The following is a 14000-nucleotide window of genomic DNA, read 5'->3' on the forward strand; positions in this document are numbered from 1 at the left end:
TTTTATTCATCTCAGTCATTCTAATCATAGAACTCAAACTCTTTATCGAGAGTTGACGGAATCCTTATTGAATAATCATTAATTCTACAAGTATTTAAATCATACCCAATATCTATTCAACTAGCACCCTAGGGTATTAGGTGTCCGGAATCAAAGTATAATAAATACATTGTTAATTACTATGACAGTCATAGGTCAAAGGAAACTCTATTACTATGTTCATCTTGAGAATATCCTATTGACAAATATGCGGTAATTATAACCATTAGAAATTCTCAAAATGAGTCAGTTCAATGACTGTATTTCTATATGCACCATCTATATATATATAATTTAATAAATGAAATCTATTAATCTTCATCCAATAGAGAACATTATATATATTGATCTTTTCGCATTATTAATGTTCTTTTTAATATTCCTATGACCAAGAACAATTTAGATTAAATTATAAAAAATTTATCTCTCAATATTATAATCACTATCATAAAAATAAATCTCTAAATTTAATTAAAGACATTAATATTTTAATATAATAACAATAACAAATTATTTAACACATAATTAATTAAATTGTGATTATCCTACTTATTTCCAACACTAAGATCCCAGCACCTAAAGTCTTGAAAATAACTAACGGATAATTAACCTTCAGCGATTATAAATTAAAGTTTCTAACGAAGACGAAAGATCAAAAGAACAAAATACATTTTACTCTCTTTATTTCAAAAATATTAAACTAATTTGAGTGTTGAAAATTTTTTTTTGCAGGTTTCAGGTTCGAGTCCAAATTCTAGAGATTATTTTCTCACTAATCAAAAGGTTCTCAAAGACGTGTGAAATAGCACAGAATCTACCTATAGTGCAAAAAGTATCCTTATCAGAACAAATATATTTGGATTACACTAATTAATTATAATTTTTGGGGCTTGCTAGAAAAAAGAACAGAGGAAGAAAATGATGAGACGCCAAAATATATAATTTTTTAATTTCTGAAATTTTAGTCCAAATACTTTGAATTGACACTACTATAGCCTGAAAAGGTATTTTGAGTAATGTATGACCGAAGGTGGAAACTGAAATGAAGGGGGAGGACTGAGGAGGCAAGAAAAGAAGGGAAGGAGTAAGCCGACTTTTGGAAAATTGCAAGTGCGTCAGATCTCCTACGTGGGCAAGCTGAATGAAACGTGGCAGTCCAAGATACATGGCCGCTTATTATCGAAGATGTCCACTTGTGAATATGAATGACACGTGGCACTCGCACACTCCTTGTGGCCCCCCGCTCTTCCGCTAGCCACTGAACAAACTCATACATACCATTCCATTTCCTTCCCTCTCTCTCCTTCACACTCTTTATTTGTTCGGTTCTTCGCTCGCACTAACTCTTTCATTTCACCACCGTTACACCGTTACACTTTTCTCTTTTTTTTTTTTTCCTTTTGTTGTTTGTTTCATCGTGGAGGTGATGGAAACAGAGAAGCTGTGTGCTTTGAGCTATTCAACTTCTTCGTCTGCCTCGGAGGAGCACCGTGTGGATCGCCTCATTAAGACAGAGATTGAAGCGGCAGAGACTCTTGCTGACTTGGCAAACCTCGCCATGCGCGAGGCCACCGCCTCTCGTTCCACCCACGCACCACACTTCACGCGGCACTCGCACTCGGATCTCTCTAGCTCTGCCCCTCTCCCCGGGGTTAGTGTTTTGTTTTTATAGTCTTTGTTTTCTCTGTTAACTAATTACTTAATTATATACTCTTTGATTTTATTTAATCACGAGAATCTAATAAAAATTTCACATTTAAAGGCATGTGAAAAATAGTCAATATTTTGAAAAAATAAAAATTACTATAGAAGCACGCGTCAACAGAAATTACAAATAAACAATATCGGAAATAACATTAATCAATTTATTCCGTGTACCGACTAACGAAGTGATGCGAGTGGAGTTACTATTACTATTTCAAGTTTCGGTGTGAAGTCGGATTAGTTTTCCATAATTGATCAAAACTGTTATTTAAGAAACGAACACGATTATGAACGAGATTGGTAGGTGGTTTGTTGTTCCCAGCTTATTGTATTGCGGAATCTGTTGATTGTGTTGGGGTGCAGTTCCTTATCCTTATTTAGAGATGAAGAAGAATGCGTAATCTCTTTTCAGTGTGTGGATTTAACCTTTCATGTTTGTTAAATTTAGGAAACATGCGAAAGGAGAAAAGCTCAAGGGCACAATAGCAATTTCATCATAGCTAGTTTCGTCCATGTGAAGAAAACCAGTTAAAATATGTATAGAATTTGTAACCTAAATTATATATATTTTGTTATTATAATATATGAATATTCGGGGCTATCAATCTATGACGTCCTTTAAGTTGCGGTTGTTTCTTTCTTGGGACTAGGACAGGGGATGGGGAATGGGACTAAATTTCAATTTTTTATAATATTTCTTTCAAAAAATATTCTTATTTATAATATTTCTCAATCCCAGCTTCACTTCAAAACACAGCCTTGGTGAATTGTGTCATGCCTAATTAAACTTTCTTCATCTCCTTATGATTTCCTTATTCTAGTATTATTGCTTATTATTGATAAACAATCTTGCCCCTACATTTTCTGGAAGAAAAAAACAAATAACTTCACTTAACTTGGATAACTCATTTAATTTATTCTTTCTTTTTACTTTGAATGTAAATGGAGAAGTCAATTAACTGTAGAACACACTCTTTAATCAAGAGTATTACCAAGTTGTAACATTTCATGTAGAATTTAGAAATAGTATAATTTGGAAAAAGGCTTCGTACAATGAGAAACTTTTGATAAAAACAGCTACAAAAAAGTAGATAGCCCTGGATAATGTTGCATTCTTATTCTTCCTCCAATTTGATGATCAATATTGATCTAATACGTTGTATTTCCATTTTAATAATGTTGTTTTTGTTAACACCACATTTTACCAAGCAGCTTTGTTGGTTTAATTTTGGCAGGGAGAAGCTATTGCAGGCCAGCAGCTAGATGAACGATCAGTTGCTTGTAATTCTGAACAAAGAGAAGGGAGGCAGGATGACTGTGCAAGACATATGAAGATGGAGCAGGATGCTGATTCACTGAAGACTACTAGTTACTCTGCGGTTCGCTGCAGCAAGTCAAGGCGTAATTTAACTGAGGTATAAGAAAGCTTGAATTTTCCTCCACTGCAATGGTTTGGCACTTGAAATCTAATTGGCTGTTTGTTTAGGAAGAAAAAGAAGCACGGAGGATTCGCAGAATATTGGCAAATAGAGAGTCAGCAAGGCAGACAATCCGTCGTAGACAGGTGTTTTGCTTATAGACTGCATAAAATCTTGACCAAACACAGTCTTAGCCAATGCTTGGTGTGTTTTGCAGTACTACCAATCTTGGCTTCATATTTTATTGTTGACCACGTAGTTTGTTTGTCAACTTATATTGCCTGTGCTTTTTTATCATTACTTCCATTTAAGGAAGGATCTTTACATTAGCTGATTTATTATTCATTCCCTCTCTGACACAGTTAATTGGACATTATTGATTCACACTGTATTAATTGATGATGATCTACACATTTCTTGAGGCAAATGAATGTATCCACAGTCCAGAACAGCAATTATTTATTTTAACATCCTTCAAACGTGGAGAATAGCCACAGTCCTTGTGTGCCAGTAACCAAAATGACAGAAACTTTAGAATGCAAATTACATGAAGCATCATTGTTGGTAATGAACCATAAATGTGCGTGATATGTGACCTGAAGCTAACGTGGTTATGCATGTACTTTCCCATAGCGCATAGTAACAATAACAAGTTTTATTTTGATTATATTAATAGTTGGGCATGCAGAAACCTAGTTTTAAATAAATGTGATACGTCCTTCATTCCCAAACTAAAGAAGTCATCAAAACTAAATATAAACCCATATCTGTGATGTAAGTGAGTAATGTCTGTATTGGTATGCCTATTTGGAATAAATGCAATATTGGCATGCTTTGTATTATGCAAGGTAATCTATCCTTTTAATTAGCAAAACCTTTCAAGCATGACTTTCACATGAAAATTTCGGTTTATAGATTTTTAGTTACGGACTTATTAATGTACAGTTTAATTTCTATGTAAAGGTGACACTGTAGATTTCGTTCCATATTACTTGTGTAAATGAGTAAATATGGAAGACACCTGATACATGGATATTTCTAAACTGACATAGAAGAGAACAGAGAAAAAGAAAGAAGTATTCTTGCAAGTGTCTAATTGTTCTAACGGGTTATTGTCTATTTGGAAGATTGAGTAGTTTATTTTTTTTATGTTTGTTTGTTGGTTTGCTTCAGGCTCTGTGCGAAGATTTAACCAGAAAAGCTTCCAATTTAGTGTTGGAGAACGAAAATCTGAAGAAGGTACGGCAAAAATGCTAGTTATACACCAAAATCAGCCATCACGTATTTGTGTACAAATACATGTATAGTTCAATTCATTTTTAATGTATATTTTGTATTTCAATATGTATTCTACTCTGGTGGCTGATTTTAGTGGTTAATTTTTTTGTACACCTAGCATAGTTGAGGTATGGTATTGTTCACCACTTTTCTTCATCTTCATGGATGAGGCACTCTCTAAGATATTATTATTATTAATTGGATGTTTGTCTGATCTTCACTCCACATTTATAAAATTTCTGGTGACAAGGAGAAGGATTTGGCTTTGAAAGAGTATCAGTCTTTGGAGACTACAAATAAGCATTTAAAGGCACAAGTAAGATATTCTGCTATTAAGAGATTCACAAGAGCATAATCTTCTTGCTTGCAAAACTAGTAGATAAATACTGGGTTCCGTTTGCAGATAGCCAAGACAATAAACAGTGAGGTAGCCAAAGCTCCTGTTGAACAGGAATCATCTATGGCCGAGGTAACAAATTTATCTGGTAATGCCCCATGGTTCGTTTGTAACCATTTTCCAGTTACACAATTATTTTGGCCTCCCATCATTCAGTCTTCTAATCCAGTTCAAGTACAACATCCACCATTTAGTTCCATTCCCGTTCCGCCTACTGTTTCTCTGCCGTGCTCTTCTGAGACCGGCTCATTTCACAAGCAAAATAACCTTGCAAATGACAATAGGACACAAAATCCATTATATATGGTACAATGTCCCTGGTTATTCCCTGTTCCAGATTTTGGAAATGGACAACCAGCCCCACCTTCCATTGGCCTAATTGATAAACGAGATGAACTTTCTCTAGGTAAACAGTGTAGTTCTTCTTTGTCTTTGAATACAGCGGCAACTGTGGATTATCAACCAGATCTACCATTGAAAGCTAAAACTGTAGCTTCTGGGTGGACAGAGGCTGGATCAACTCATGATACTGGCCACACAACTATAATGTTTCCATTGAATGGAGCTGAGCAGAAAACTGGAAGTCACATTATAGGGAACTTCCATGGACCTTCACTTGATCATAATGAGCATGTATCTGCTGTCAAGCAAGAGCAAGAACACGATCTCGAGCTTCAACTACATTCTGTTCCTAAGTTATCTCTGTCTTCAACAACATCTCACACTGCAACTTCTCCGCAGGAAAAGCAACAAACAAAGGTCTTATGCTCAGGTAAAAATGTAGTGGATGCTGTTGCTGCGGCAGAGGCAAGAAAGAGGAGAAAAGAACTAACTAGGTTTAAGAGCATCCATAACCGACAGTCCGGAATGCATTGTTGACTTCTCAATATAATCTTATGGATCAAATGTGCACCATTACTAGCTTTCAAAGTTCGCACCTGCTTATGACCTGATGGAAAAATTAAGGAGAGTACATGTTAACTATATCCGTTGACCGTTGAGGGATGAGAATGAAGACCAAAACATATATATAGCACTTTGGTAGAGTTTAAGCCTTTTTTTGTATGGGTTTTTTACACGCTTTCGTTCTCTGTTATCAAATTCCTTACTGGGAGGATTATCCTCCCAAGGGAAGAGAAAAAGTGGGATCGTTGGTTTTGTGAAGTAGCGAAACCAGCTGAGTTCTTTATAGGTAGTCGATTAGATATTATCATCCGGATTCTCGAACTTTACTATGTTTAAGGCTTTGAGCAGTTAATCCTATTTATTACATGCCTTGTACAATCACCAAGTCTGAGTCATATTACTTTTAAAAGTTATTCGGCAATCACCATAACATAACAGTTGGTCCATTTTAGGAGCGCATTCCCGCTAGCAATTTAGCAATGTTCAAGTGTCCCGTATCACCCGCACCCGGTGATATGGCTCAACAAACGTTCTTGCTGCAAACAACTTAATTAGAATGGTTATCATCTGTTAACAGACCGATAGGGAGAAAAAATGGAGTGATGCATGGGTTCATGTCGTTTCCAATTCGCAAGCAGAAAGATTTGATCATTCGTGCACTAAAATTCATTAGGCTAAACCAAATAACTAACCTAAATGTTTACAATGAAATCCTATGTTTTGAAATGTGCCTTCTGCCGCTTTACAACATTGATTTGTATACGAGTATGAGACTTCTGACGTTGTGTTTAGAATCTTGCCATTCAATTGATCCAGTCGACACCCGTGTCTCGTTCGCCATTGGTGGCCCCTTTAAGACAACTTTAAACGACAGCTCTTGATGCAATCCACTAAACACCAACGTATCTGGGATCACCTCAACTGAAACACCCTCAGGTGCTGTAACTTTAGCTTTATATGTTGCGGTCCCATATCCTACATTAGTCACTCTCCGATGAAAGACTGCGGAAATCTTTTCATTAGCAGACATAAGCTGGAGATGCACGGTGGGGTAGTTGAGTCCATCGGTGCCTTGCGCGAGCTTGGCGCTTGCGCAGTCAAAATTCTTGGTGCCTATAAGCATGCCAATGTTGGTGGCATTGGAGCCTTGCTTGCATAGGAAGGCGACATAGGAGTCTATTCTAATGTCATAAACTAAGCCAGGATGAACTGCTCCAGCTGGGTTTATCTGTCCTGCCCCAGCTGCCAGCTCCGAGAAATTATCACTTGTTTTCAAGGGGGTGGCTGAATCGTGGAGATGAAAATGTTGGATTAGGAAATAAAATTTAGTGTGATGCACCAAAGAATAAATAGTTTTTTTAGTTGTAATTATAGTGCGTTTGAATTCGCTTTTAAAGGGGAAGTATAGCCTTTTAGGGTATAGGGTTTTTAGATTCACATTCATATACAAATTGAAACCGTAAATAGTATACAGAATAAACACAAAAAAATAAAGAAAAATAAAGAGGAGATCCACAAAATATTGCATTTACTTTTTCCGTATCTCTAGACATTTTTAATATGCATAAGAACCTTTTCTAACTCATTCAAAAGCATTCGAGAAAATTTTCATTTCTAGTTAGATATGCAACTTTTAAAATATATGTACATACTTATGTGTGTGTATTTTATCAAAATTGTCATTGTAATTTAATTAAAAACACTCTTAAAAAGTTAACAAAGAAAAAGGCTTTGAAATTATAAAACCTAAAAATGTTACTTTACTTGTCAGGTGTTGGATAGGAAATTCTCACCAGTGGTCATGAGGGCTGATTTAATTGCAGCAGGGCTCCAATCAGGGTGGAAAGATTTGACATAGGCAGCAGCTCCAATGGCATGTGGGGAAGCCATTGATGTCCCTGATAATATATTATAAACTTCATAACGTGAGTCTTGAGGGTACCCTGTTATTGTTGCCAATTTGGAAAATGCAGCCAGAATGTCTTGTCCTGGAGCAGCCAAGTCAGGCTTTGCAATATATTCAATGTAAACAAGTTTAGAAACCAACCAAGCAAAATCAAACGCATGGTTGCAAGATAGGGACGTGGACAAGAATCACCTTGAGGATGTTTGGGTTGATAAATTGAGGGCCTCTTGATGAGAAAGAAGCAACAAATGGAGCAGGGATCTTTGTACTTGTTGTCTTGTGTATCACTGCTGTAGCATCCCTGATATCAAATTTTCGCATAGGTTCCCTCAGGTTAGTGAATTTTTATCATCTTAAAAAGAGTGATGATATATATAAATTCTTAAAATCACCAACTAAAATCAGCCATCATAAAATATATATTAAAATATAAAATATACATTAAAAATAAATTAAACTACACATATATTTATATACAAATACATATTAGCTGATTTTGATGTGCAAATAGCATTTTTTATATGAATGCTCTTTTTTACTCTCTTTTTCTTTTCTCTCTCTCTCGTGTTGACTGAAAAAAAATTTTTGGCTGATTGTTGGAAATGTATTGGTTCTCTAATTAGAGCCATCCTAACCGCATATCCAAATTCTTGTAATTTAAAATTTTACTAGTAATCACATAATGTAATGTGGGCAGTTTTGAATTAAGAGGATTTTGAGGGTAAACGTACTTTGTGGAATTGATGTAGAGATCAATGTCTCTGCCATCAGTATTGGCTTCAACAAACGTAGCTGGAATAACTACGTTGTAGGAGTCATCTATTCTGTTATCAAGGCCTATGATAGTCCCTGCTCCACCCAATTCTTTGATGATCAAGTCTTGATTACCCATTCCCCCTAGGCAGTACACTATCTTTCCCTGCACCTTGTCCTTCTGTAATGTCCCATAATCACAAGAACTGCATCATAATAATTTATTATTAGATAAATACACAAGTTCTTTTAAATCGCATCAGGGTTCAGTAACAATACATTGGATTGCCATAGCCATCTCCAGTTCTGTTAGCAACAAGCACTCCATTAGTCAACGGGTACATCTTCTGCTCGGGGCAAAAGGTATTGATAGATAGTCCCTACAAAACAAACTTCCAAATAAGCTACTTGTAAAAATCACTCAATGCTTAATTAAGATTTTTGGAAAGTAATTTTTGTGCATCCAATTATCTATTACCTTTTAGTTAGAATGTAAGTGCTTATCATCTGCATCTGTTATTATTACATACAGTTAACTTATAAATAGATGGATTAATAAGCCAGAATAACACTATTTTTCTTTTAATACGATACAAGAATTTCTCGTTAGTTACAGAGAGTATAGAATTACAATAATGTTTGCACAATAATAGAAAATCAACCCAGACAATCTAGATACTTTATTTAGCATTTGTAAATTACCGCTAGAATAATTATGTAATTTTAGATGTGATAAATTTTGTTTCTCACGGTATTCCCAACCCAATAGACTAAGATCTACTCTGTGGTGAATCGGATTTTAATTTCAGGGTTTGTCGTTAGCCAATCAAATGCTACATGTATAAGGCGGGATTCGAATCGGTGATGCTTGCTTGAACAGACTAGTGAGCTAACCACTAGAACAATCTATATTGGATTTTAGATATGATAAATATGTAATGATGGATGCTATATATTAAATAAGGTAATTTTATTTATTATCTTATTAACATTGCCGATAAATTAAATTACCAATAAATTAAAGTTGAATATATGCTAAGTAATTAGTAGTACTCACTGTGGTGTTCTTGCCATTCCCCAAGGATACCACCGTCGTGAACTGCCTATCAACGGTGGAAGCAGCCACCGTCAGTATCCAAGGAGCAACATTCTCAACAGTGGAAAGGTGAGGACCGTCATTGCCGGCAGAGCAAGAAGTGAGAATCCCTCTCTTCATAGCATGGAATGCACCAATTGCAATAGGGTCATTGAAGAACTCCCTGGAAGGCCCTCCAATTGAGACCGAAATTAAATTGACGCCGTCAGCAATGGCCTCGTCGAAGCCGGCAAGCATGTCCATGTCGCTGCATCCAACAGTCCAGCAAACCTTGTACATGGCGATGCGGGCAGACGGGACGCCACCACGTGCAGTGCCTTTGCCAATGCCGTAGAGGCTTGCACCCTCCACGGCTACGCCTGCAGCTGTGGAGGAAGTGTGAGTACCGTGGCCTTGGTCGTCCGCCGGGCTGATGTTGTCGGGCATTTGGCTGACTGGGTCCAGGTTGAAGTATTTTGCTCCGATCACCTTGCTGCACATCGGAGAATGGAGTTAACGTTGTATGAAAACCCATGCAAAAATTTCCATCACAATGGGCTTAATTATTCTACAAAAGGGAATATTATAGAAAATTAGTAAACCTTGGATCATCCATTCAAAAACTAATAAGCATAATAGCTTGTTGTGTGATTCTAATAATTAAATTTTAACATAGATGATTCTAATAAGTATATAGACTAAATTAAGTGATCATTCATGTGAAAATATTTGTATGAAAATAATTATAAAATTATTTAGAAAATTTAATATATTTAACTAAACTATTAATATAACACTGTTAATATCTCAATTATTATTTTTATATAAAATTATCTTTACATGAATAGTCGTCTTCAAATTAATTTGAAAAAATGTTTCTTTTATCCACTCTAGCTTAGTGTATATATAGACTTAATTTGGTAAAACTTTTACTTTTCAAAAATAGCTTATAAAAACTAACTTTTAAAAGATGACTTTTTAAAAGTTGTATCGTTTATATTTGATAAATCAAATTAAAAATAGCTTTCAATAAACATAAGCAACAATAATTACGTTTTAACTTTTAAAATTTAGAAATGAGGAGTACTATGGGACCAGTAGTTTTTGTGATTTGTAGTCATCAATTAGTCATTAATAGTGTTTTTAATGGTGTGAGATTACATCTAATAGTGGAGAGTTACTTATTTTTCTTTTGTTGGCTAAGTGCGGGCCAATTTTAAATAAAAGTGCTGTCTCCCTAAACTTTTTATTTAAGAATACTATAATAGACATAAATGCAAGCATTAAATTTGAAAATTAGTTAACATATGTGGTTATATTAGACTTTTTAAAAGCTTAAACATCTAAGATAGAGCTTTTCAAAGTTAACTTGTATTTTTCAAAATTTAAAAATCTAATATAATTCTGTTAACTAATTTTTAAATTTAATATTTATATTTATGTCTATTATAGTATTTTTAAATTTTAAAAATTATTTTACCAAAAGCAATTGTTGTTGTTTGTGTTTATTGAAAGCTATTTTTAATTTGATTTACTAAATATAAATGTTACGACTTTTAAAAAACCATTTTAAAAGTGAAATTTTATAAGCTACTCTTAAAAATTAAAAGTTTTACCAAACTAAGCCTAGGTGCTTTCAAAAGTATCCTAAAAGCGGGAAGCACAATCACATAATTTTTTTATTATCAAACATAAAATGAAGAATTTGAATTTTAAAAAAAAGTACGAACACCTCTTCAAAAAGTTTTACCAAACTAAGCCATAATCTACTGTAATGAATTATTAATTTATAGAGATAGATATTAAGTGAATATATATGCATACTTGTTGCAAGCAGTGAAGTTGGCTCCCGTAACACATTTGCCCTTCCATCGTCGTGGTGGAGGTCCATACCCTTTATCGTTGAAACTGGGGCAATCAACCCATATTCCTGTTTCAATAGAGCCAACACTTATTCATTATCCATTATTTTTTAATTTCTTCCTTACTAAGTAACTAGTGTTACCTGTATCTAGCACACCCACAATGATGTGGCTCTCTATGTTGCTGCGTCTCTTCACTTTCTTGGTCATTCCTATGAAATCCCAAGACCTTGTCGTGTGTAATTTTTGCCGTTTGTTTGGGAACACAGATACAACATTCTCCTCCTCTGTGCATGCATCATACACATAATAATGCGAATTAACATCAAACACATTGATGGATTAACTATACACTAGTTCTGTGACTAAATAATGTTACCATCATTATTACCTTGCAGTTTCTTTGCTTCATGTGGCAAAAGTCGTGCAACGAATCCGTTGAAGCTCTTTCCATAGCTATGTATTTTCGACACTCTCGCTAACTTCTTGCTGTTGGAATATAACAAGAAACATTGATGAATTACTCTATTATTTAAAGCAACAGTTAGCTTGAATAAAATGATATTTAAAACACAATCTATGTGATATGGATTTTGTAACGTGGGCTTATATTATCTAAATTGACGGTTATTCTAAAACCAAGAAGTGTAACATAACATATTATGTAAGATTCACTGCCTAATTAAGATTATTTACTTTCCAATCGTTGCAGTCAGTAGATTATGGTGGTGGTCTTCCACGGCATAACTTCTATTCTCTGGTAATTCTCCCATGTATACAATGTACGGCTGTTAGAAACCAATTAAAGTGTGAGAACCATTTCATTAGCAATAATGTGGTACCCCACAAAATCCAAATGCAACAGCAAATAAAAATGATCTCCTTCATTTGGAAGGATGATCTTATTACCTTTCTTTCATTTTGATTTGATCCTTGGATAAGTATGGGTGAACAAAAGAAACAAAAGAGAAGTAGCAGTGGCAGTGGCAAATTCTGTGACATCTTAATTGCATTACCCTTTTTTTTCCCTCTAAAAACAGTGTGCGTCGTGGTGTAAAACAGAAACAATAATGTCCGAAGTTAGTCACTGCTACCCAGTATCCACGACAGTTTGTTTCTACAAAAAAGAAAAGAAATGGCTTATAAACTAATGAATTAATTTTCTTGCACGTATATGCTGCAACGGCGCAGGGCGCATATGTTGGAATGTGACAAGAATTGACTAACATTATCTGCTGAGGATCAGTAGGGTGTCAGAACCGAACAGAACAGAAGATCAGAGATGAGAATTTGGCTGCTTGGATTTTGGATCTTAAATGGTTTTAAGTAATGGCCATTATTACCATTTTACCAACGTGCTTCAGTCAATGTACGATTAGTTTCAGTAGCCGCGCCCGTGAATCAAGCAAAGACTTGGTAACAATGATAAGGATGGAGTAATTAACTAATCAGTTAAATTAATCCGATGATTTTTTTTAAATGTATTTTTAAAAGATGTTATCAATTAAATCGGTCTTTTGAAATTATAAATTAATTACTTTTATCCTTTAATCACTTAATTAACGATTTTCATCAAGATTGATAGTATAAAAGATTAACTCACATGTCATATCATATATAACACCTAGCATATTTATAACATCTTTACTATTAGAATGTCATGTTTCCAACTACATCACTCTGAGAGCGAAGAGTATTACAACGACTTTAAATATATCTTTACATATTGAGAGCCTCCAAACTCAAGAACCACATTGCATTTTACTTTGTGCTAAAAACTGGAAATATTTTTTATTTTCTTTTATTATACAATCATGCATACATACACTTCAATTACAGCCCGAGTGCGTGCGCGTGCACACATACATATAAAAATAAAAAACCTTCATGCAAATAATATCCCAAACTTCATACATATCTCATCACAACTCCTATCCCTCTTTACAAGATATAATAATAATAATAATAATAATAATAATAATAATAATAATAGCGAGGAAAAATAATGACTAAGACATTAAAACAGATACAGCATAACCGAAATACTTAGAAAGGTCTTCGTAGGCTTCTCGTCCATTTCCTGAAAAACAGAGGGCTATAAAGGGTGAGAACTTAACCACAAATTCTCACCAAAGGAGTTTTAGAAATTGTCACAAGAGGATATATTTCAATCGTAGTGATCATCGCTCGTCTTATGAATCTTACCGATCAACAGTTGATTAGTAAAAATTCAGATTTATATTTCAACTAATAAAAACTCCAATCAAAACAAATATATATCATAGCATTTCTTCACTACATATACCAAAGAAGCAAATTCACCAAACTCACCGTTGATTCATCTAATATAACATAACTAAATCACGGCTTTCAGCCCAAAACAATATCACATCACGGCCTCTGGCCCAACATATACGCAAACTACGACAATCCGAAACCACAAGTCACAATCACATAGACAGTTAAACAATCGCACAAACGAGCAAGTATAACAAGTAGTATAATTAGCAGTTAGCAGGATGTCAATTAGGCAAACCAAGCAATTATGCAGACCCAAACAAATGCAAACAAATGTAGTATGATGCATGTCTGTCCTACTGGTCATGAGCTCACGTGTCAGCTATTTGCCAAACCCAACACAAAATCCGGTTGACATCCCAGA

At 34.7% G+C, this 14000-nt stretch overlaps 2 protein-coding genes across 3 annotated transcripts; one reads left to right on the forward strand and one right to left on the reverse strand.

The window, feature by feature from the left end:
• The first annotated feature begins 987 nt into the window (after nt 1–987).
• Nucleotides 988–6123, forward strand: LOC112696671 (uncharacterized). 2 transcript variants are annotated; one of them, XM_025749498.3, is made up of 7 exons: nt 988–1690; nt 2979–3158; nt 3230–3307; nt 4335–4400; nt 4690–4755; nt 4843–4908; nt 5279–6123. In XM_025749498.3, the coding sequence occupies exons 1-7, from the start codon at nt 1466–1468 to the stop codon at nt 5312–5314; spliced, it is 717 nt and encodes a 238-aa protein (XP_025605283.1). In that variant the 5' UTR covers nt 988–1465; the 3' UTR covers nt 5315–6123. The 2 variants fall into 2 exon arrangements, with proteins under 2 accessions (XP_025605283.1, XP_025605282.1); XM_025749497.3 differs by having other exon boundaries at nt 4843–6123.
• Nucleotides 6124–6332: 209 nt separating this feature from the next.
• Nucleotides 6333–12340, reverse strand: LOC112805606 (subtilisin-like protease SBT4.15). The gene is made up of 11 exons (XM_072198189.1): nt 12248–12340; nt 12035–12126; nt 11730–11827; nt 11482–11625; nt 11301–11406; nt 9459–9969; nt 8681–8781; nt 8380–8607; nt 7841–7949; nt 7536–7749; nt 6333–7026 (listed from the first exon to the last, which is right to left on the reverse strand). Exons 1-11 carry the CDS (start codon nt 12338–12340, stop codon nt 6485–6487), a joined length of 2238 nt encoding a protein of 745 aa, XP_072054290.1. The 3' UTR covers nt 6333–6484.
• Nucleotides 12341–14000: the final 1660 nt, after the last annotated feature.

This window comes from Arachis hypogaea, chromosome 6 (assembly GCF_003086295.3).
Source record: "Arachis hypogaea cultivar Tifrunner chromosome 6, arahy.Tifrunner.gnm2.J5K5, whole genome shotgun sequence".
Classification (NCBI taxonomy): domain Eukaryota; kingdom Viridiplantae; phylum Streptophyta; class Magnoliopsida; order Fabales; family Fabaceae; genus Arachis; species Arachis hypogaea.

Excerpts from the sequence above, each read along its gene's own strand:
- LOC112696671 (XM_025749497.3), top strand. The coding sequence starts at position 1,466 with ATGGAAACAGAGAAGCTGTGTGCTTTGAGCTATTCAACTTCTTCGTCT. Across the intron at positions 4,401-4,689 it reads AGAACGAAAATCTGAAGAAG|GAGAAGGATTTGGCTTTGAA; the intron begins GTACGGCAAAAA and ends TCTGGTGACAAG. Across the intron at positions 4,756-4,842 it reads ATAAGCATTTAAAGGCACAA|ATAGCCAAGACAATAAACAG; the intron begins GTAAGATATTCT and ends TTCCGTTTGCAG.
- LOC112805606 (XM_072198189.1), bottom strand. The coding sequence starts at position 12,340 with ATGTCACAGAATTTGCCACTGCCACTGCTACTTCTCTTTTGTTTCTTT. Across the intron at positions 11,828-12,034 it reads CTGACTGCAACGATTGGAAA|CAAGAAGTTAGCGAGAGTGT; the intron begins GTAAATAATCTT and ends ATATTCCAACAG. Across the intron at positions 7,950-8,379 it reads CTCTACATCAATTCCACAAA|GGATGCTACAGCAGTGATAC; the intron begins GTACGTTTACCC and ends ATTTGATATCAG.